Raw genomic sequence first — 21308 nt, forward strand, 5'->3', positions numbered from 1 at the left:
CTTGTCGGAATTCACATCATCTGGTAATCTGATATAAATACGTTTAACTCATGATGACTTTTCCTTGTACACTCATTACCTGCTGTGGCATCTACGCTTGACATGCAAAGGGGCCTGGACTCAAAACCTGGCCAAATATCAGCTTTCATTAGTTGGTAAATACCAGCATTTGATTGTCAAAAATTCCTGAATTGTCAGATACAACGTCTGGTAAAAAAATATTAACACGATGTAGTGAAATCAGATGATTTGCTTTTTTTTCTCTTTTTTTTTTTTTTGCCGAACACAACAAAATTCCTTCCATTCCATTTCTACAAAAATACCTTCCTAAAAGGATTTCAATGTCATTTACTGGAGAAGAACAATGACAGAAAATACTTGTTTTCTTAAAAGATTAGTTTGTGCTCAAATCAAGAAGGTTTTGACCATCCACAACTCTTTATACCTGCTCATGTTAAAGACATTTTGCTTTAATATTTGCTGTAAAAAGTTATAAGTCACACTGTTCCCCATCATTCTGAGAGCTGTTAATAAGAATGTATGTTCAGTGTTACGCTATAATTGATCCCCCTGAGACTCACCAGGAGTGGCCTGTACGGTTGCTGGCCGGCTCCGAACACCGTCTCTCTCCGCCACCAATGAGATGTCATACAAGCGTCCCGGTTGCAAGCCCTGGATCTGGGCCGAATCCCTCTCCGGCGCCAGGAACATCTCCGGGAGTCTGACGGATCCTTCCGTCTGATTGGGTGCAATGGAGAGGACGTACCTGTCAATCTCCCCCTGCGCCTTCTCCCATTGGATAACGACTGTTGTGGTGCTCGTCTTCACAACATGCAAGTCTTTCGGCCCGGAGATCACTGTCCAAAGATGAATGAACCACTAGTTAAAAACCTTCTATAAAGGCTGTTGCTCTACGCTGTTGTGTTTGCATGGACTCACAAGTGGTGAACTTTGCTGTGCTCTCGATTCCCATCATGCCATCCTTCTCTCCAGTAACACTGACCATGTATTCCTGACCGGCGGCCAGTCCAACCTGACTGTATGTGTTCAGTCTTCCACTGATCCGGGAGATTATTTTCTGATCCGTTTCTTTCTGTGGAGAGAGAGAGAGAGAGAGAGAGAGAGAGAGAGAGAGAGAGAGAGAGAGAGAGAGAGAGAGAGAGAGTAACTTGAGAATCAGGGCGTCCACATGAACACGCCAAAACAAACTACTAAATATTAATTGTATCAATTCTGATATTTGAAGTATGTTGTTTTATAATTATTTAATATTATTTAATATTAATTTAGTATTCAGCCTGTTGTTCTTTTACTGTGATAAAAAGATTAGAGTCACTTCATATATATACTGTTTCAATACAAACATGAGAATTTCTCATTTCTCAATTCCTCAGTGTTTCTGTCTTGTTTTCCAGCCCAAATAGGGGCTCAGTGGTTCATGTGGGTTGTCTACGAACCGAAAGGTTGGTGGTTCAATCCTCGGTTCCACCTGACCAAGTGTCGAGGTGTCCATGAGCAAGACACCTAACCCCAGCTGCTCCCGACGAGCTGGATGGCGCCTTGCATGGCTGACACCGCCGTCGGTGTGTGAATGAGTGTATGAATGGGTGAATGTGAGGCAAATGTAAAGCGCTTTGGTGGCCATTAGGTCTATAAAGGTGCTATATAAATGCAGTCCATCCATTCAAATATCCAAACATATTTAAACCAAGATACATTTACTGGAGAAGGTAAATGATTGAAGATATTAAGTCTTGTTTTCTGAAAAATATCGTGAAAATGAAGTGAGTTTGTGCTTAAAACAAGAACAAATATCTGTCAGTAGTAGAGTCAGAAAAATAATCTAGTTTTCCCTTTGAATGAAGATAATTCAGTGGAAGAAAACTCCACTGACAGATATTAGTTCTTGTTTTAAACACAAAATCACTTTCTTGATCTTAATATCTTTAATCATTTTGCCTCTACAGTAAATCTATCTTGATTTAAGAATGTCTACATTTTTTGCTGAAAAACAAGACAGAAACCCTGAGGAAGAACATCATTATTTTGGTATTTTATGAACAACATAAATAATGATTTCATCTGTAATTGACACAATCCCATCTCAGAAAGTCACGGAAAGAAAAGGGTTTTCCTGTGGCAATTCCTGCTTGATGACTGAGTTCCTGAGTTAAATTTCAGTAAAACAGTAATACCTTACAGATTATTAATCCTAGAGTAATATTTAGCTCATATCTTGGCAAAGCCTCTCTCCAGCTCTTTATTGCCTTGAATTCATTTTCAGTCCTCATTGCCAGTTCGCTGGTGTTCTCCAGTCTTCTTTCTTATAATAACCGTGTGATAAGGTTCAAGGAGGGTGATGGAAGAAGACAAGGGGTCGGCAAATACTGGAGCTCGTGTGCTTTATTAAATCCACAAATAATACTCGTTCCACGGCGCCTCAGCGCACTTCACAGTTCTTTAGTCACAACAAAAATAAACTCTTCCCCGCTGATTCACAGCTTCCTTCGGCGTCGCACTTTTCCCACTCTTTACGTCTTTCTTTTAGATTCCGATCAGGATCCACGGACAGCTCCAGCTCAACACACAAGCTCCAGTCTCTCTCAATGAAGCGTCCGACTGGCCCGCTTAAATACTCTCCCAACGCCAATCACTGGAATTACAGACAGGTGTTTATCATTTGAACTTGACCCGCTTACTTCCCGCTCGACTCCTCCCCCGCTCTCCCGCTGCAGACAGCGCTATCCCACGCCCCCCATACCACATACCCCCACCGCCCGACTCAGGCCGGGGAGCCGTCCGGCCTGCAGCCTCCCCCCCCCCCCCCCTCCGGGAGAGAAAGTCAGCCACAGCCATCTGTGCCCCCGGCCTGTGGATCACCTTGAATTTGAAAGGTTGTAATGCCAGATACCAACGGGTGATCCGCGCGTTGGCATCTTTCATGCGGTGGAGCCACTGCAGGGGAGCGTGGTCGGTACAGAGGGTGAACTCCCGACCCAGGAGATAATAGCGGAGAGTGAGGACGGCCCATTTGATGGCTAACGCCTCTTTCTCAATGGTGCTGTACATCGTCTCCCTCTTAGAGAGCTTACGACTGATGTACAGCACCGGCCGCTCCTCGCCCTCTATCTCCTGTGTCAGGACCGCACCCAGTCCTCTGTCCGACGCGTCTGTCTGCAGAGAAAAGGGAAGAGAAAAATTAGGAGCCTGTAAAAGCGGGCCGCCACACAGAGCTGCTTTTATCTGGGTAAAAGCCTGCTGACATTGCTCCGTCCACTGGACGGTATCTGGCGCCCCCTTTTTAGTTAGATCAGTCAGCGGGCTAGCAAGGTTCGAATAATCAGGCACAAATCTCCTATAATATCCTGCCAGCCCCAGGAACTGTCTAACCTCCTTTTTGGTCTTGGGTCTCGGACAGGTCGCAATCGCTGCCGTCTTATCAATTTGGGGACGCACCTGCCCGTGGCCCAAGTGGAAGCCTAGATACCTGACCTCCACGCGCCCAATCGCACACTTCTTCGGGTTGGCCGTGAGCCCCGCCCTCTTCAGCGACTTGAGGACCGCTCGCAAATGCTGCATATGCCGTGGCCAATCGTTACTATAGATGATAATATCATCCAAGTACGCCGCAGCATATGCTACATGCGGCCGTAGAATCCGGTCCATCAAGCGCTGGAAGGTGGCAGGTGCCCCGAACAAACCGAACGGAAGGGTGACGAATTGGTGTAATCCGAACGGCGTCGTGAAAGCAGTCTTTTCTTTGGACATTGGAGATAAGGGGATCTGCCAATATCCCTTCGTTAAATCCAGTGTCGAATAAAAACGAGCCGTGCCTAGCCGATCAAGTAACTCGTCAACCCTTGGCATTGGATATGCATCGAACTTCGATACAGCATTCACCTTGCGGTAATCCACACAGAACCGGACTGTGCCGTCGGTTTTGGGCACCAAAACTATCGGGCTTGCCCAGTCACTGTTGGATTCCTCTATTACTCCCATATCCAGCATCGCCGCTAATTCATCCTGAACTACCTTTTTCTTGTGTTCGGGTAATCTATACGGCCGGCTGCGAACCACCACGCCCGGCTCCGTCTCAACGTGGTGCTGTATGAGATTCGTTCGGCCAGGGAGGGGCGAGAACACATCTGCGAATTACGCTTGTAACTGTTGAATGTCAGCGATCTGGGAAGGCGAGAGGTGGTCTCCACAAGCGGCCAGAGGGAAGGATTGCACTTTTACATTCGCCTCTGGCCCGAGATCCTTCTCCCCACTCACCACCGTCGCCAGCATCGCTGACTCCACCTCATTCCATCTTTTAAGGAGGTTGAGGTGGTATGTTTGATGCGCTCCCCCCCTATCTGAACGAACGATTTCATAGTTAAGATCATTAACTCGCCGTGTAACCACAAACGGCCCTTGCCACTTTGCGAGTAATTTCGAGCTGGATGTGGGAAGCAATACGAGCACTTTATCTCCCGGTGCAAATTTACGTAGTTTAGCCCCCCTGTTGTACAGCCGACGTTGCCTATCCTGCGCCTGTAACAAATTCCCCATGGAGAGCCGCCCTGAAGTGTGGAGTTTTGTTCGCAGGTCCAGGACGTATTGAATTTCATTTTTACTATTAGAAGGTCCGTCCTCCCAAGCCTCTCTAAGCACATCTAATACCCCACGGGGCTGACGTCCATAGAGAAGCTCGAAGGGGGAAAACCCTGTGGAGGCTTGCGGGACCTCCCGTACAGCGAACAAGAGGGGTTCTAACCACTTATCCCAATTTTTGGCGTCTTCCCGCATGAATTTACGAATCATGGATTTTAACGTGCGATTAAATCGTTCCACCAAACCGTCCGTTTGTGGGTGATAGACGCTGGTGCGAATCGATTTAATGCCCAATAACTCATACAGTTCGCGCAAGGTCCGTGACATAAACGCCGTGCCCTGGTCGGTGAGAATCTCTTTCGGGATTCCCACCCGGGAGATTAATTGAAACAGCGCACTCGCAACACTTTTAGCCGAGATATTGCGAAGAGGCACTGCCTCCGGGTATCGCGTTGCATAATCCACCAGGACCAATGCAAAGCGATGCCCCCGTGCTGATCGCTCTAATGGCCCGATGAGGTCCATCCCAATTCGTTCGAAGGGGACCTCGACTAACGGTAAGGGGCACAATGGTGCTTTATTATGGGCCGGAGGGTTCACTAATTGACATTTCATGACAAGACGCGCACCACCTGCGCACATTCTCATGAATGCCCGGCCAAAAGAATCGGGTCATTAAACGATTTAACGTGGCTGCCTGCCCGAGGTGTCCAGCCATCGGATTAGAATGAGCCGCCTGGAAAAGCATTTCCCGACGGCTTTTAGGAACTAACAACTGGGTTGTATCTTGCTTTGTCTGGATGTCCTGAGTCACCCGATACAACCTATCTTTAATCATGGCAAAATACGGGTACGTGAGCGGCTGATCTGGCCGCACCGGCTGTCCGTCGATGACCTGGACCCGTTCAAACGCGTTTTTTAGCGTATCATCTCGGGACTGTTCCAGAGGAAAATCATCACGGACCGAAAAGATGGGTATTTCGGCCCCGCTCCGTTCCTCTGGGCCAGCCGCCGATGGTCCCGGGACAGCCTCGCCGGCCTGAACAGCCGCCCCCCCCCCCGGTGCCGTTGTTTTTGCCTAGGAGCACCCGCGCACAAACTCCTCCTCCTCGGGACCTGGGAGCGGGGACAGGGCGAGAGAGAGAGGGAGTGGGGAGAGAGAGAGAGAGAGAGAGAGAGAGAAGATGGTTGGGGTTCGCCGACCCCCGGGCACGCCACCAGCTGGTCCTCCGCCAACGTGATGGCCTGGTCCAGCGACGTCGGCCGGTGGCACTGGACCCACTGCGCGGTCTTCTTTGGCAGTTTCGCGATGAACTGCTCCAGCACCACCAGCTCGATGACTCCGTTGACGTCGCGTCCCTCGGCCACCAGCCATTTGCGGCAGGCGTCCCGGAGCTGCTGCGCGAAGACGAAGGGCCGGCCGATCTCCCCCAGCTCTAGGGACCGGAACCGCTGGCGGCTTTGCTCCGGAGACCGACCGACCCGCTGTAAAATGGCGCGTTTAAGGTCCTGGTAGACCAGGAGGTTACTGACGGGCAGGTGTTGGGCGGCGAGCTGCGCCTCCCCGGACAGCAGTGGGATGAGGCGCAGCGGCCAGTCAGTTTCCGGCCATTTGTGCAGCATGGGGGCCGCAGCCGGGAGCCGGACCCCCTGGTCCACCCAGCTCCGGAACTGCTCGCGGGCCGCCTGTTGTTCCTGGAGGAGCGTGTCGAATCGTCGTTCCTGCCGCTCCTCCATCTTCAACAGGGCAGCCTGGTGTTGTTGATGCAAGCCCGTGAGTCCCTGGATGATCTCCGCAAACGGCGAAGACAGAGGATTCCTGGCGGCGGCTGCTTCTTCCATCCCGGGTTTTCGGCACCAGTGTGATAAGGTTCAAGGAGGGTGATGGAAGAAGACAAGGGGTCGGCAAATACTGGAGCTCGTGTGCTTTATTAAATCCACAAATAATACTCGTTCCACGGCGCCTCAGCGCACTTCACAGTTCTTTAGTCACAACAAAAATAAACTCTTCCCCGCTGATTCACAGCTTCCTTCGGCGTCGCACTTTTCCCACTCTTTACGTCTTTCTTTTAGATTCCGATCAGGATCCACGGACAGCTCCAGCTCAGCACACAAGCTCCAGTCTCTCTCAATGAAGCGTCCGACTGGCCCGCTTAAATACTCTCCCAACGCCAATCACTGGAATTACAGACAGGTGTTTATCATTTGAACTTGACCCGCTTACTTCCCGCTCGACTCCTCCCCCGCTCTCCCGCTGGAGACAGCGCTATCCCACGCCCCCCATACCACAAACCGTAATTGGGTCCAGCTGAGAGCCGGTGTGTCTACAGCTTTTCTAAAGACACACAAGCAGTTTATTATAGTGTTGGTTATTAAAGCCTGTGTTGGTTATTATAGCCAGTGTTAGTTATTATAGCCTGTGTTTGTTATTGTAGCGAGTGTTGGTTATTGTAGCCTGTGTTGGTTATTATAGCCTGTGTTGGTTATTATAGCCTGTGTTGGTTATTATAGCCTGTGTTGAATATTTTATCCTGTGTTGGTTATTATAGCCTGTGTTGGTTATTGTAGACTGTGTTGGTTATTGTAGCTTGTATTGGTTATTGTAGGCTGTGTTGGTTATTATAGCCTGTGTTGGTTATTATAGCCTGTGTTGGTTATTGTAGCCTGTGTTGGTTATTATAGCCTGTCTCGGTTATTATAGCCTGTGTTGGTTATTGTAGCCTGTGTTGGTTATTATATCCTGTGTTGGTTATTATAGCCTGTGTTGGTTATTGTGGCCAGTGTTGGTTACTGTATCCTGTGTTGATTATTGTATCCTGTGTTGGTCATTATAGCATGTGGTTACTGTAGCTTGTGTTGGTTATTATAGCCTGTTTTGGTTATTGTAGCTTGTGTTGGTTATTGTGGCCAGTGTTGGTTATTGTAGCCTGTGTTGGTTATTATAGCCTGTAGTTATTGTAGCTTGTGTTGGTTATTATAGCCTGTTTTGGTTATTGTAGCCTGTGTTGGTTATTGTCGCCAGTGTTGGTTATTGTAGCCTGTGTTGGTTATTGTAGCCTGTGTTGGTTATTATAACCTGTGTTGGTTATCGTGTTGGTTATTGTAGCCTGTGTTGGTTATTATAGCCTGTGTTGGTTATTGTGGCCTGTGTTGGTTATTATAGCATGTGTTGGTTATTGTAGCCTTTGTTGGTTATTATAGCATGTGTTGGTTATTGTAGCCTGTGTTGGTTATTGTAGCCTGCGTTGGTTATTATAGCCTGTGTTGGTTATTGTGGCCAGTGTTGGTTATTGTGGCCAGTGTTGGTTATTGTAGCCTGTGTTGGTTATTATAGCCTGTGTTGGTTATTTTGGCCAGTCTTGGTTATTATAGCCTGTGTTGGTTATTGTGTTGGTTATTGTAGCCTATGTTGGTTATTGTAGCCAGTTTTGGTTATTGTAGCCTGTGTTGGTTATTATAGCCTGTGTTGGTTATTGTAGCCTGTGTTGGTTATTATAGCCTGTGTTGGTTATTGTAGCCTATGTTGGTTATTGTAGCCAGTGTTGGTTATTGTGTTGGTTATTATAGCCTGTGTTGGTTATTGTAGCCTGTGTGGGTTATTATAGCCTGTGTTGGTTATTGTGTTGGCTATTGTAGCCTGTGCTGGTTATTGTGTTGGTTATTGTAGCCAGTGTTGGTTATTGTGTTGGTTATTTTAGCCTGTGTTGGTTATTGTAGCCAGTGTTGGTTATTGTGTTGGTTATTGTAGCCAGTGTTGGTTTATGTGTTGGTTATTGTAGCCTATGTTGGTTATTGAGTTGGTTATTGTAGCCTGTGTTGGTTATTATAGCCTGTGTTGTTTTTTTGTGTTGGTTATGGTAGCCTGTGTTGGTTATTGTAGCCAGTGTTGGTTATTGTGTTGGTTATTGTAGCCAGTGCTGGTTATTGTAGCCTGTGTTGGTTATTGTGGCCAGTGTTGGTTATTGTGTTGGTTATTATAGCCTGTGTTGGTTATTGTAGCCTGTGTTGGTTATTATAGCTTGTGTTGGTTATTATAGCCTTTGTTAGTTATTGTAGCCTGTGTTGGTTATTATAGCCTGTGTTGGTTATTATAGCCTTTGTTAGTTATTGTAGCCTGTGTTGGTTGCCAGTGTCGGTTATTATAGCCTGTGTTGGTTGCCAGTGTTGGTTATTGACTGTCGATCTTGTCCGGCAGCTGTTCTGTGATGTCATCTCTGTTTTTGACCATGTTTACGGTTCTCTAGCAACAGGCACCCCTCATCTGTCTCTCTTTCTCTGCAACTTCTGATGGCTTTTTTCTTCCCCTGCATGAACTCTCTCTCTCTCTCTCTCTCTCTCTCTCTCTGCTCACTCTCATTTCCTCCTCTTTATTCCTCTGACACATCATTCTAATTCTCTCCATCATTTTTACACCCTCCCATTCATGTTTTGTGTGGTAGAAATGTCTGCAATTTTCGATGTCTTTTCAGTGTAACTGTTACTAATAGCATTTTCAAACATCTGTTCTTTACAATGTTTCCTTTGCTATCTGTCTCTCTTGTATGTAATGTTATGACGACCAGTAAGCGAATGCCAATAAACATCAGTTTTATTGTTGTAGGTGTGGTTGCTGATCTGAGTTTGGTAGAGGAATCTGAGGATGTGAACGTTTCTCACAGTTTTGCTATGAGAATTAAACAATGTAACTGTACTTTCTGAAAATCACATTTTAAGTTTCACACGGACTGATAAATGTGAAGAGGAGAGCAAAAGTCTGAGAGCATTAAATTAACATATTTCCATATTTTATCATTTAATGCAAACTACATTATACTGTATGGGATCTAAGTGAAATATTGGTAACACTTTACAATAAGGTCCGTTAGTTAACATTAGTTAACTACATTAGTTAATATGAACTGCACATATACAGCATTTATTGATCTTTGTTAATGTTAATTTCAACATTTACTAATATTTTATTTAAATCTTGTTAACATTAGTTAATGCACCGTGAACTAACATGAACAAACAATGAACAGCTGTATTTTTATTAACTAACGTTAACAAAGATGAACAAATACAGTAACAAATGTATTGCTCATGGTTAGTTCATGTTAGTTAATACATTAACTAATGTTAACTAATGAAACTTATTGTAAAGTGTTACCGCAATATTAAATGGAAAATGTACATGAATCTGATAATAGTATTCACCTCAGTATACTGTCATTGTCAGACAATGCTTTAATGACACTTTAATGGCTTTAAAAATTAAATGACTTTAATTTTTGCTTTAATGACACTTTCCCATGATCAGTGTGGCTAAATTGGCTGTGGTATTAATTTTGCATTACTTTCTGTCAGAAACTAGGGATGAACAACTATTTAAAATTCTCCCTGATACTAATAAGTCAATGTTTATTTTCATGTTATGGTGAATACCAAATAAATGTACATTAATTAATTCAACAGTGTTTGCCAAAATAAATAAATAAATAAATAATTGTATGCAAAGTTAGGCCTCACAACACTATAGAGTATGAAAAACTGATATTCATTTACTAGTGTTATTAAATTATAAATGTATTTCAAGATGAACTTAAATTGAGGATTAGATAAAAGCAAAGTACATCTAAATGTGAAAACAGGAGAAATGAGCAGAGGCAATTAAATATCCATTCTTAGCTGAAATGGGGGGTGGTGATGACGCAGTGGATAAGACACATGCCTGTGGTGTGAGAGACCCGGGTTCGAATCCACTGTAAGACACCGATGTGTCCCTGAGCAAGAGACTTAACCCCTAGTTGCTCCAGGGGCGTGCGACCTCCGACATATATATAGCAATTGTGAGTCGCTTTGGATAAAAGTGTCAGCTAAATGAATAAATGAAATGAAATGAATGATATATTTCCAATATCAAGTGAGGCAAAAAAAAAAAAAAACATTTCTAATAGCGGCCCATAATAAACACGATGCTGACCCTAACCCGAATCATCACGAACTCCTCGTCAGCAGTGAGTCTGTTTGATTACTAGGCTTGAAGTCTTTAGAGCTACTTTTGCATACAAAAATAAGAGTTCCAGCATGTTTTCTGCTTATTTGTGCATTAACATCACAGTTTTCTCCTGAAGCTCCACTCATCAATAGCGCTTACATCACCACAGCACAATTACTGACAGAAACAGGCCATCAAGCGCTCCTAAAACTGCATAGATCCGTCAATCGTCTGTGTGTGTTTCGTACACACCTGTATACACAAGGTCAGGCTCACATGCAGTGGAAGCTTGAAACCACAACAAATTAATCTAAACAAAGGATTTTGCAAGCAAAAAGTGACAGTGGCCGTATTGAATCACAGATCAACATAGTTTGCATAGCATCACATTTGCTGTGCATTGACTAGGTTCCAAAACACTGAAAGAAGTTCCAATTACGTTGAGGCTACTGACTGAGCGCTGATGTTGGCATGTGCTGTGTGTTCTGCAGCTCCCTTTAAAGTGTGTGACCGTGTGTGTGCGGCTTCAGTTTGCTGAGATGGGCACTAAACATTCAGACGGCTGTAAATGAAAGCAGGCTTTCCGTCCAAAGCACATAGCTTGTTTTTCCATTTCCAGTTTGAGCTCATTTTATGTCTGTGTAAAAATTAATTTGTTTTTCCTTTGGAAAAGATACTTAGGCAGATTTAAGTTCGGGCTCCTGTGGGAGCAGGAAAACACTCTCTGTACCTGACATTATCAGAAGAGGAGAGAAGAGTCGCTGATTCTCATTTACGGTTTTGCAGTAAAAACTGAGATATTAATTAAATCAAAAAGGTCTGTCCTGGACTATGATGCATACAAATATCAATTTAATTGAATTACAGATGAAAAACCGCACTCTCCCGTTGAATCTCATAAGTATTTATTTACCATGTCCACACAGACGCGTTTCGGCCTAAGTGTTCAATTTAATTGAATTAAAATAAGAATGTAATTTAAAATATATACATTTTTCCCATTCCATTATTTTAAGGCTGTTATATATTTTGTTAAATGCATACACTGCAAACAATAAAGCTCTTCCTCAGTGTTTCTGTCTTGTTTTCCAGTAAAAATATCCAAACATTCTTAAATGAAGACACATTTACTGGAGAAACAAGATAACTGAACATATTAAGATATACAGTATTAAAATCAATCAAAATGAAGTGAGTTTGTGCTTAAAACAAAAACTAATATCTGTCAGTGGAGTCAGAATAATCAGTAACACTTTATAATAACTACACGCTAATAATAATTAGTTAAGTATGAGTAAACCATTAATTCATCATTCATAAAGCATTAATAGACATTAATAAGCAGTTTATAAATACAGCTATAAATGTTTTCTTCTTAATTTAAAAGCGTATCTATAATTTGTTAAATAATTGTATTTTCATCCTTTATTAATGATCAATTTATCATTTCTGAATGAAGAATTGCAATTTTTATGAACCAGTTCTTTGAGAGTTGTCAATGGTTCATAAGATTACTTAGAGCGTGTAAGTAAATGATTAATAAACTATTTAAATGTACATTCATACAGCTTATCATTCAGACATATAGTGATGGTTACTTAGTGTGTTAATAAATGCTTTATTAACATGTATCAATGCTGTAATTCAGGTTTAATTTGGGTAGTTATAAACCATTTAGTAGTGGTCAGTTAACTATGTTCGTGAGCTCATCTAAAGTGAGGACTATTCATGCCTTGTAAAGCATTTTTAAAGGCTGTTAAATATTTCTATGTTCTGTATCACTGCGTTGTGTTTGTTACTTTTTACTGTTTAGAAGATTGATGAGTCTTTAAATCGCCTTTATAAATGCTTTACAAAGCATGAATAGTCCTCACTTTAGATTAGCTCACAAAAATAGTTAACTAACCACTACTAAATGCTTTATAACTACCTGCATTTACTATATTTACTTACACTTTCTAAGTGATCTTATGAATGACTGACAACTCTTAAACAACTGGTTTGTAAATAATACTATACTTAATTTATAAATTATTAATTGATCATTAACAAAGTATGAAAATACAATTATTAAACGCATTATAGATATGCTTATAAATCAATAAAAAAGCATTTATAGCTATATTTATAAACTGCTTATTAAGGTCTATTAATGTTTTACAAATGATGAATTAACTGTTTACTCATGCTTAACTAATGATTAATAGCGTGCAATTATTATAAAGTGTTACTGAATAATCATCTAGTTTTCCCTTTGAATTAAGTTTATTTTTCTAACTCCACTGACAGATATTAGTTCTGGTTTGTGGTATTACAAATTTATTATATGTTTAATTTAGGTTTCCACTCCAATGGTATAAAAACTGATAAAGTTTGGTAGATGATTATTGAGTCTCCAGTAAGAGTCTTATTTCCTGATAGTCCTGTTTTCTCACCTTTCAGCCTAGAGATTGAATCGTTCAGGTTGATTGGATTAGCTATAGGGGAGACTTCCACCTTTTGTCTTTAATGGCTCTAGGATGGCTCTATGGAACCAGAGTTCCTGGCCACTATCAGCATTTGAATAGTTATGCTGATTCAATTGGATTGGTAATGCCCTCAGTGTAGGGTGTGTTCCAACTTCATTTGCATGCTTTGTTCACAGAGTGACTCCACCCCTATGTAAACTCCTCCCCTCTAAATGTATAAATTGCAAGGGAACCTTTCCCTTAGAGAGACTATCATTGAGATAACTACAGCAATGCAATAAAGAACTTCTGTTTGAAAGATACCGCAAAAGTCTCCTGGTCTGTTGCCTGGAACAAAAAAACTTCACTACAGGTTTTAAACACAAACTTACTTCATTTTGATTCATTTTAAAACTGTATATCTTAATATACTCATTTTGTTTCTCCAGTAAATGTAACTTAATTTATTTGTGCTAGAAAACAACACAGAAACACTGAGGAAGAATATAATTTTTGCATGAGGAAAGTCTACGTGTGTGTTTGTGTACGTGCCGTGCTGGTGAATCTGATGAGGAAGGGGAGTGTGTGTGTTTGTGTACGTGCCGTGCGGGTGAAGCTGATGAGGAAGGTGTGTGTGTGTACGTGCCGTGCTGGTGAAGCTGATGAGGAAGGTGTCGTACTGCACGGCTGCTGGAGTCCAGGACAGTGTGACGGAGGACTCAGAGATGTTTCTGGTGCTGAGACGAGACACAGCCAACAGCGCTGGAGAAAACACACACATACACACTTACTCTTACATTCAAAGCAGCAACAGCTCTAATACAGACACACCACATGTGCAGGTTATTTCAACACCTTCTTATGGAATACAATTTAAAGTGTCTTTAAAGCTGATCTATCAATAGATGTTCAATCGGGTTCGAGTCTGGGCTCTGGCTGGGCCACTCAAGGACATTCACGGAGTTGTCCCGTAGACACTCCAGTGTTATTTTGGCTGTGTGCTGAGGGTCGTTGTCCTGTTGGAAGGTGAACCGTCGCCACAGTCTGAGATCCTGACTAGTCTCCCAATTCCTCAATTTTCCCTCGACCCTGACGAGTCTCCCAGTTCTTCATATTTCCCTCGACCCTGACGAGTCTCCCAGTTCCTCATCTTTCCCTTGACCCTGACGAGTCTCCCAATTCTTCATCTTTCCCTCGACCCTGATGAGTCTCCCAGTTCCTCATATTTCCCTGGATCCTGACGAGTCTCCCAGTTCCTCATCTTTCCCTGGATCCTGACGAGTCTCCCAGTTCTTCACCTTTCCCTCGATCCTTACTAGTCTCCCAGATCCTCATCCTTCCCTTGATCCTGACGAGTCTCCCAGTTCCTTATCTTTCCCTCGACCTTGATGAGTCTTCCAAACCCTCATGGTGAGTGTTTATAGCAAAGGCTGTGAATACTTATGTACATGTGATTTTAGTTTTTTTTATTTTTAGCAAATTTGCAAAGATTTCATACAAACTTCTTTCACGTTGTCAGCAGGGGTGAAAATTTCATCAAAATGTTGAGGGGGGGACAACATATTAGTGTAGCATGGAGACCATTTCATTATACTCCTTAACATTTCTTTCTGGTTTAAGCCAGCGGTGAATCTGTTTACGTACTCTCCTCACGCAGAGAGCGACTCATTTCATTTCATTCATTGACTCACTCTTTAACTTTATTAAACGATATAAACCGACTAAATCACAGTGAAAGCGTTAAAATCTAAATGCACAGCGCACCCAGACTAGACTAATCTACATGACTAACGTTACATCACGTAGTAGTGTATGTGTACACTCTGTGTGTTTGTGTGTTGGGATATACTGTATTAAACAAGCTAGGAAAGTTAAACGCATAGACTATTATAAACAAGGAAGGGTAACGTTATAATCGCTAACATAGCAGACTGCATCAGTGACAAAAGTACATTGGTTACACAATCATATATTTGTTTTTTGACATGATTTATTATAATGACTCAGCATAATCTATATTAAAGAGAAAATAATCACTTCATCCGATGTTTAAAATTAATAAAATAACATTGACTAAAAGGGGGTCGCACGGACGAGAAGCGCAGCGCCGCGCCGTGTCGCGTCTAGGACAACACCAAGTATCGCACACCGGACGCGCACTTTCTCATCAGTGTTTGGCCAGCAATATTGTAATGTTTAATGTAAATATGTGTAATATTGTAATGTGGCATGAAAAGAAGATAATATCTGTTCTATGTTATTATTGTACTGTACAGTTAAATACAATCGTTGCCGTCTGAAAACTTTACCTCAGAGCATCCGTTCACTGAATGAATTGAAAATCTAACCTGAAAAATCCAATAATATCAGTAATTGTCATTCAAGCAGCTGATTTCTGTAAATGAATGCAAAACTAAATGTATATTGCAGCATAGGGCAGGATCCATCAGCACCGATTTGAGACAAAAATAATTTAAACTGTATATAAAACTATGTAAATGGCGCTCTGTGGCGCAGCAGGGTTTTGAACACGGTCCTGAGCCGTCGCTGGGCGCCGCAGACAGACGCCGAATGGCGCCGCCGGTGTGTGTACACTCATAGAGAATAATGTATTCGAATTATAAAGACATGGCGCTGCGCGACGCTGCGCTTCTCGTCCGGTGTGCGACCCCCTTTACTGGAGTTCCACAACTACTCAAAAACTATGTTCTTCTCTCCCGCCACCGGAATGTGTGTGTCTGAGGTAAAAGGGGTGGAGGCAGTGGACCAACACACTGTGAAGCAAATGTTTAGAACATGTTTAATGTGAAAAAATGTGTAAGCAAATGTGAAAAAATGTTTAGAACGCTTTTTTCGTTATTGCCCCGTTTGCATTTGTGTTATTTTATTTCTTAATTATTTTAAGAATGTATCATTACATTATTTACAATACACATATTTGAATGTTTTTTTTTGGGGGGGGCAACCCTCAGATAGGGGGGGGGGGGCCCGACCCCCCCGCGATTTCCGCCTATGGTTGTCAGTATGGGGTATTGCTTGTAGAGTTTTGGGGAAAATAATTAATTTAATTCATTTTGGAATAAGGCTATACCATAACAAATTGTGGAAAAATTGAAGTTCTGTGAATACTTTAAGGATGCACTCTATGTACACTTATACTTACCAGTTGTTTTTTAAAATGTTCACCCTTCATAAAGTAACGTTCCAGTAATGTTTGTAAAATGATAAAATGGAAACTCCCATGTAGTTTTTATTTTTGAAAATTTCTAAGCAGGCCTTTGCTAAGATATTTTGCTATAATTTCAGTACTAATACAGTAATATTCACAGTGCATCACTTACCGGTGTCACAGTTCTCCCCTGTCAACCCAGACTGGCATTCGCTGCAGTCGGGCCCAGTGAAGCCCCGTCGACACACACACCGGCCCCTCACACACCGGCCCCGGTCACTGCAGCTGTTCGGGCAGGTTTTGCTGGAGCAGTTCTGCCCGGAGAAGCCCACATCACACACACACTTCCCATCCACACACCTGCCTTTGCTATTGCAGTTACCGGGACATGCCTGGGACGAGCAGTCGGGCCCTGTGAACCCGCTCTCACACACACATTGTCCGTTCACACACTGGCCCCGGTCACTGCAAGCTCCAGGACACGATCTAGACGAGCAGTCTGGACCCGTGAACTCGCTCTCACACACACACCTGCCATTCACACACCTGCCCCGGTCACTGCAGTCTCCAGGACACATGCTGGACGAGCAGTCCGGACCCGTTAATCCGCTCTCACACACACACTTTCCATCGAGACAGTGTCCTCGATTGCTGCAGTCATCAGGACATGTTTTCACAGAGCAGTCCTGACCCGCGAATCCAGAGTCACACACACACTTCCCATTCACACACCGGCCGTGGTTGTTGCAGTTCTCCGGACATGTTTTCCCAGAGCAGTCTGGCCCAGAGAAGCCCGGGTCACACACACACTGTCCGTTCACACACCGGCCCCTGTTACTGCAATCTCCAGGACAGTCCGGGACACTGCAGTCCGGCCCATTGAATCCTGGGAAACACACACACTTCCCATCCACACACCGACCCTGGTCACTGCAGTCATCGGGATGATCGTCAGTCTCGGGACGACCGGTGGTGCAGACCGAACCTGTGGAACAACAACAGAACCAATACTGAATAATGAATGAATCTGGAATCCTATTTTGAAAAGTAAACAAAAAATAGGAAAGTAAGTTTATCTGGGAGGATATCATTTGATTAGAACTGAATATCTCCTATTGTGATCCTTCAGGCTTGGATTCCTTGACGGTCTGTGCAAACATGATCATATTACACCAATCCTAGCATCACTTCACTGGCTGCCGGTTCACTTTAAGGTTGTCCTAATTCTCTTTTGCTTAAGTAACCTGTTAATAACATGCTTAATAACATGTGCTTAAATAACCTGGCTCCCCCTACCTCTCTGAGCTTTTAGTGTAGTACAATCCTTTCAGGGGTCTTAGATCAGGCACACAGAACCTTTTATCTGTCCTACGGTTCAGACTAAAACAAAGACATCATCATGCCTTTGCAGGCTCTAAATTATGGAATAGTTTGCCATTTCAGGTTAGATCTGCACTTGACTTGTCAATTTTCAAGTCACAGCTAAAAAACTTCTTTTACTTACTTGCTTTTAATAATCAGTAATTTGGGCCAGGAATTTTGTTTTAATTTCAATGTGTCTCTTCTCCATGTCTGATGTGTTCTTGTTTTATTATGCTTTTTAAAGCATGTTGGTCAGCTTCGGCTGTATAAATTGTGCTATATAAATAAACTTTGACTTTGACTACAGTTACAGCTCTGATGGAAAGGTCTGGGATTGGACTGAGACAGGTCTGGGATGGGTCTGGGATGGGTCTGGGAACGGTATGGGATGGGTCTAGGAATGGTCTGGGATGGGTCTTGGAATGGTCTTGGATAGGTCTGGAATCACACTGAGATCCGTTTGTGAATGGTCTGGGAAAGTTCGGGGAACAGTCTGCGATGGGTCTGGAATTGGTCTGGGATGGGTCTGAGTTAGATCTGGGAAAGGTCTGGAAACGGTCTGGGAAAGGTGTGGGAATGGTCTGGGAGCGGTCTGGGAATGGTCTGGGAATGGTCTAGGATGGGTATAGTATGGATCTGGAATCAATCTGGAATGGGTCTGGGATTGGTCTCCTTCACCTTTGCTCTGCTGGGAAGAACAGCATCCATCCGGCCCTCCACATTTCTCCCTCAGATCTGACACCTCCTTCTCCAATCTTTCCATACGCTCCCGCAACGCTGCGAAGTCCAGCTCGCACTGACAGCCGGACCCCGAGCCCAAGCTCGTGCTGGACACCAGCCGGATCCGATGGGTCAGGACCAGAGGAGACCCAGGCTCCAGGAGCATCTCTTTCTCTCCGGACTCATCCTGAACACATGTGTCCGAGATAATGACCTTCACCGGCTGGGATCTGAGATCCTGAGCTCCCGATGAGAGGATCAGAGGAGACAGGAGCAGGAATGCCAACACAAACGCCATGTTTAAGAGGAATATCTCCAAAATCAATGGATGATGTGTTGTTCGTAAACAACAAGATCTTTTATTATACTCAGATCAGCACTCAAAACATTTAGATTCAGTTTTTGCAGATGAACCGCTGATGTCTAACTCTTCTTCTCTTCGAACATCTGTCCGACCTGTTTCAAACAAACAGAATTTCAGGTTAGACATTCAGCACATATTTGTGCTATTTTCGATGCATGACACATAATGAGAGCAGAAATGTGCATTAAGAGAGTAAACAGTGTCTACGTTAATTCCACGATGACCTTAAATAACACTGTTACCTTTGAAAATAAAGAGGGAAACAAGATTTTGATGTCACGTTAAACTATAAAACTGTTGAGTTTAATTACTCACCCCCATGCTGTACCAACCCCGTAAGACCTGCGTTCATCTTCGGAACACAAATGAAGATATTTTTGATTAAATTTGAGAGCTGTATAACTACCACATTGGCTGCCTAAAGCCCCGTTCACACCGCCAGCGATTTTGTCGCTGTGTGTCGCTAGGCTCTGTACTGTGATGTCGCTTGTGGGCGTTCGTAGTGCTGTCGCTCTTGTGTTATTGGTAGACTGCACGTCTGGCCATATCTATACAAAAGACCATCACAAGTGATATATAATTTTAATTTGACTGGGAATAAATGACTTTTAAGGCTAAAAAGAAACCATATGCTGTTGGGAGAGTGTTTTTATATCTCCACAGCTGTGTTCAGTGGATTAAATCATTTACTAGATCAACGATCGATCAATGAACAAATTAAACTCACTCATACTGTCACAAATTATAAAAACGTCATTCGAATTTGACAAATAATCAATTTTCTTGTCCCTAATAGTCAATGTAATGCAGGGGAAATTGTAAAATTAACTGCAGCAGTGCTAACGTGCATCATATAATTACAACACTCGAACTATAACGTTAAATGTATGAATTAAACTCACTGTCGACAGTTTCTTTTCCATGCATCATTTTATTATCCATGTATGTGGTTACAGTCAAATCATATAAAACAGTGAAATCGTCCTCAAACTCTTTCTTTCTGTCTTGCCTGCACTGCACTCGAGACGGTGACGTGAGCTGAGCTCCACTGAAAGTCTTCTTTCCTATTGGTTGTCGCTCGCGAAAATCGCTTCTCATTTGCATAAAGTTGAAAATTCTCAACTTTTGTCGCTTGTCTCTTGTCGATTGACACGCCCACAGTCTGTCGCCAACGGTCACTGTCGCCGGATGTCGCCAGCGCTCCATTGAAATGAATGGGATCTTGTCGCTTTGTCGCTGCGTGTCGCTGGCGGTGTGAACGGGGCTTAAGGGACTGGCTCTTGACGGCCCAGAAAGTCAATGAAGAAAATGTTTAAATATTCCATGTGACTACAGTGGCTCAACCATAAGTTTATCAAGCGACGAGAATACTTTTTGTGCGAAAAAACAAACAAAAATAACGACTTTATTCGACTATTCCTTTTCTTCCTTGTTGGCCTGAAACGAGACTTCCTTAGATTTCCACGACGCATGCGCGAGAACTGAACTGAGGTAGTTGAAAGAGATCGCAATTCTCACGCATGCGATGTGGAAATCTAAGGAAGTCTCGTTTCAGGCCAACAAGGAAGATCTCATCTTGTTTTCCCTTTGAATGAAGATAATTTTTCTGACTCCATTGACAGATACTTGTTCTTGTTTTAAGCTTGTTTAAGTTCTTGTATTTTCTTGTTTGTGAAGATATTCAATAATTTTTATCCTCCTGTAAATTTATCTTGATTTAAGCATGTTTAGATGTTTGTGCTAGAAAACAAGACAGAAACACTGAAGAAGAACACATGTTTTTTTTTTTTTTGCAGGATGTTTAATTGCCCAATACAAGTCTTTTTTTCCTCTAAAGGAAGTCAAGAACAAGGTGAAATGTTAAATCTCAGTCTGGCCAGATCATGTCATTGGTTGCGTATTTCTGTACACCAAAGTTCTAGTGCTGAACCATCATATCCGGCATCTTAAACACGTTGATTCAATAATACAGAACTGAACTGAGATCTTAAAATATATTTTTAACAGATTGTGCTTAAGCACATGTTATCATAAGAAAAAACGGTAACACTTTATTTTACGACCCGCAAACAACTAGGTAAGTACACAATAATTACGGTGTACGTTTCTGTAATTATAGTGTACTTCCGTGTAAGTATAAGGGAACAATATGTTAAGTTTGGGGTAATAAAGGGGTAACAAGCAGATATACAACCTGCAAATAACTTCGTAAGTACACTGAAATTACGATGTACGTTTCTGTAATTATAGTGTACTTCTGTGTATAAGGGAACAATGTATAAGTTTGGGGTAAAAAGGGGGTAACAACAAGCACCACTTTAATTTACAGCCCGCAGGAGTTACACCCTGTAACTACACAGAACAAGGGGGTAACAAACGCTACTTACGTAGCAATACGAAACAACACTATTTGCACTGCAATTACAGAGAACGGTATCAAGAAAATAAAAAACAAAAACAACAAAAAAGTTTTAATTACACAGTATATTTGCCCTGACATTTAAGTGCCATTGCAATTCAATGGGATACTAATTACCACAAGGTACAGTCTAAATTAAAATCATAACAGAAAATAATTATTTTGATTTAACATTAAGTAATCTAGTAAGAAAAGCCAATAAACTAGATTTTTATCATTATATACAATCATTATATATATATATATATTATATA

At 42.6% G+C, this 21308-nt stretch overlaps 1 protein-coding gene across 2 annotated transcripts in view; it reads right to left on the bottom strand.

Moving 5' to 3' along the window:
- The window catches only part of tnxbb (tenascin XBb), a 55973-nt gene extending 37335 nt beyond the window's left edge, over window positions 1-18638 (bottom strand). Inside the window, exons 1-5 of one of the 2 annotated variants that reach the window (XM_089122810.1) lie at window positions 18230-18638; window positions 16362-17174; window positions 13663-13782; window positions 940-1089; window positions 582-857 (exon numbers count right to left, since the gene is read on the bottom strand). In XM_089122810.1, coding sequence (XP_088978936.1) covers window positions 582-857; window positions 940-1089; window positions 13663-13782; window positions 16362-17174; window positions 18230-18569 — 1699 coding nt within the window. In that variant the 5' untranslated portion in view covers window positions 18570-18638. Of the gene's footprint in view, window positions 1-581; window positions 858-939; window positions 1094-13662; window positions 13783-16361; window positions 17175-18229 lie in introns of both variants that reach the window. The other variant, XM_089122811.1, reaches the window with a different exon arrangement.
- Window positions 18639-21308: the final 2670 nt, after the last annotated feature.

The sequence above is a fragment of the Pimephales promelas genome, chromosome 18, assembly GCF_988280905.1.
Source record: "Pimephales promelas chromosome 18, fPimPro1.hap1.1, whole genome shotgun sequence".
Lineage (NCBI taxonomy): Eukaryota > Metazoa > Chordata > Actinopteri > Cypriniformes > Leuciscidae > Pimephales > Pimephales promelas.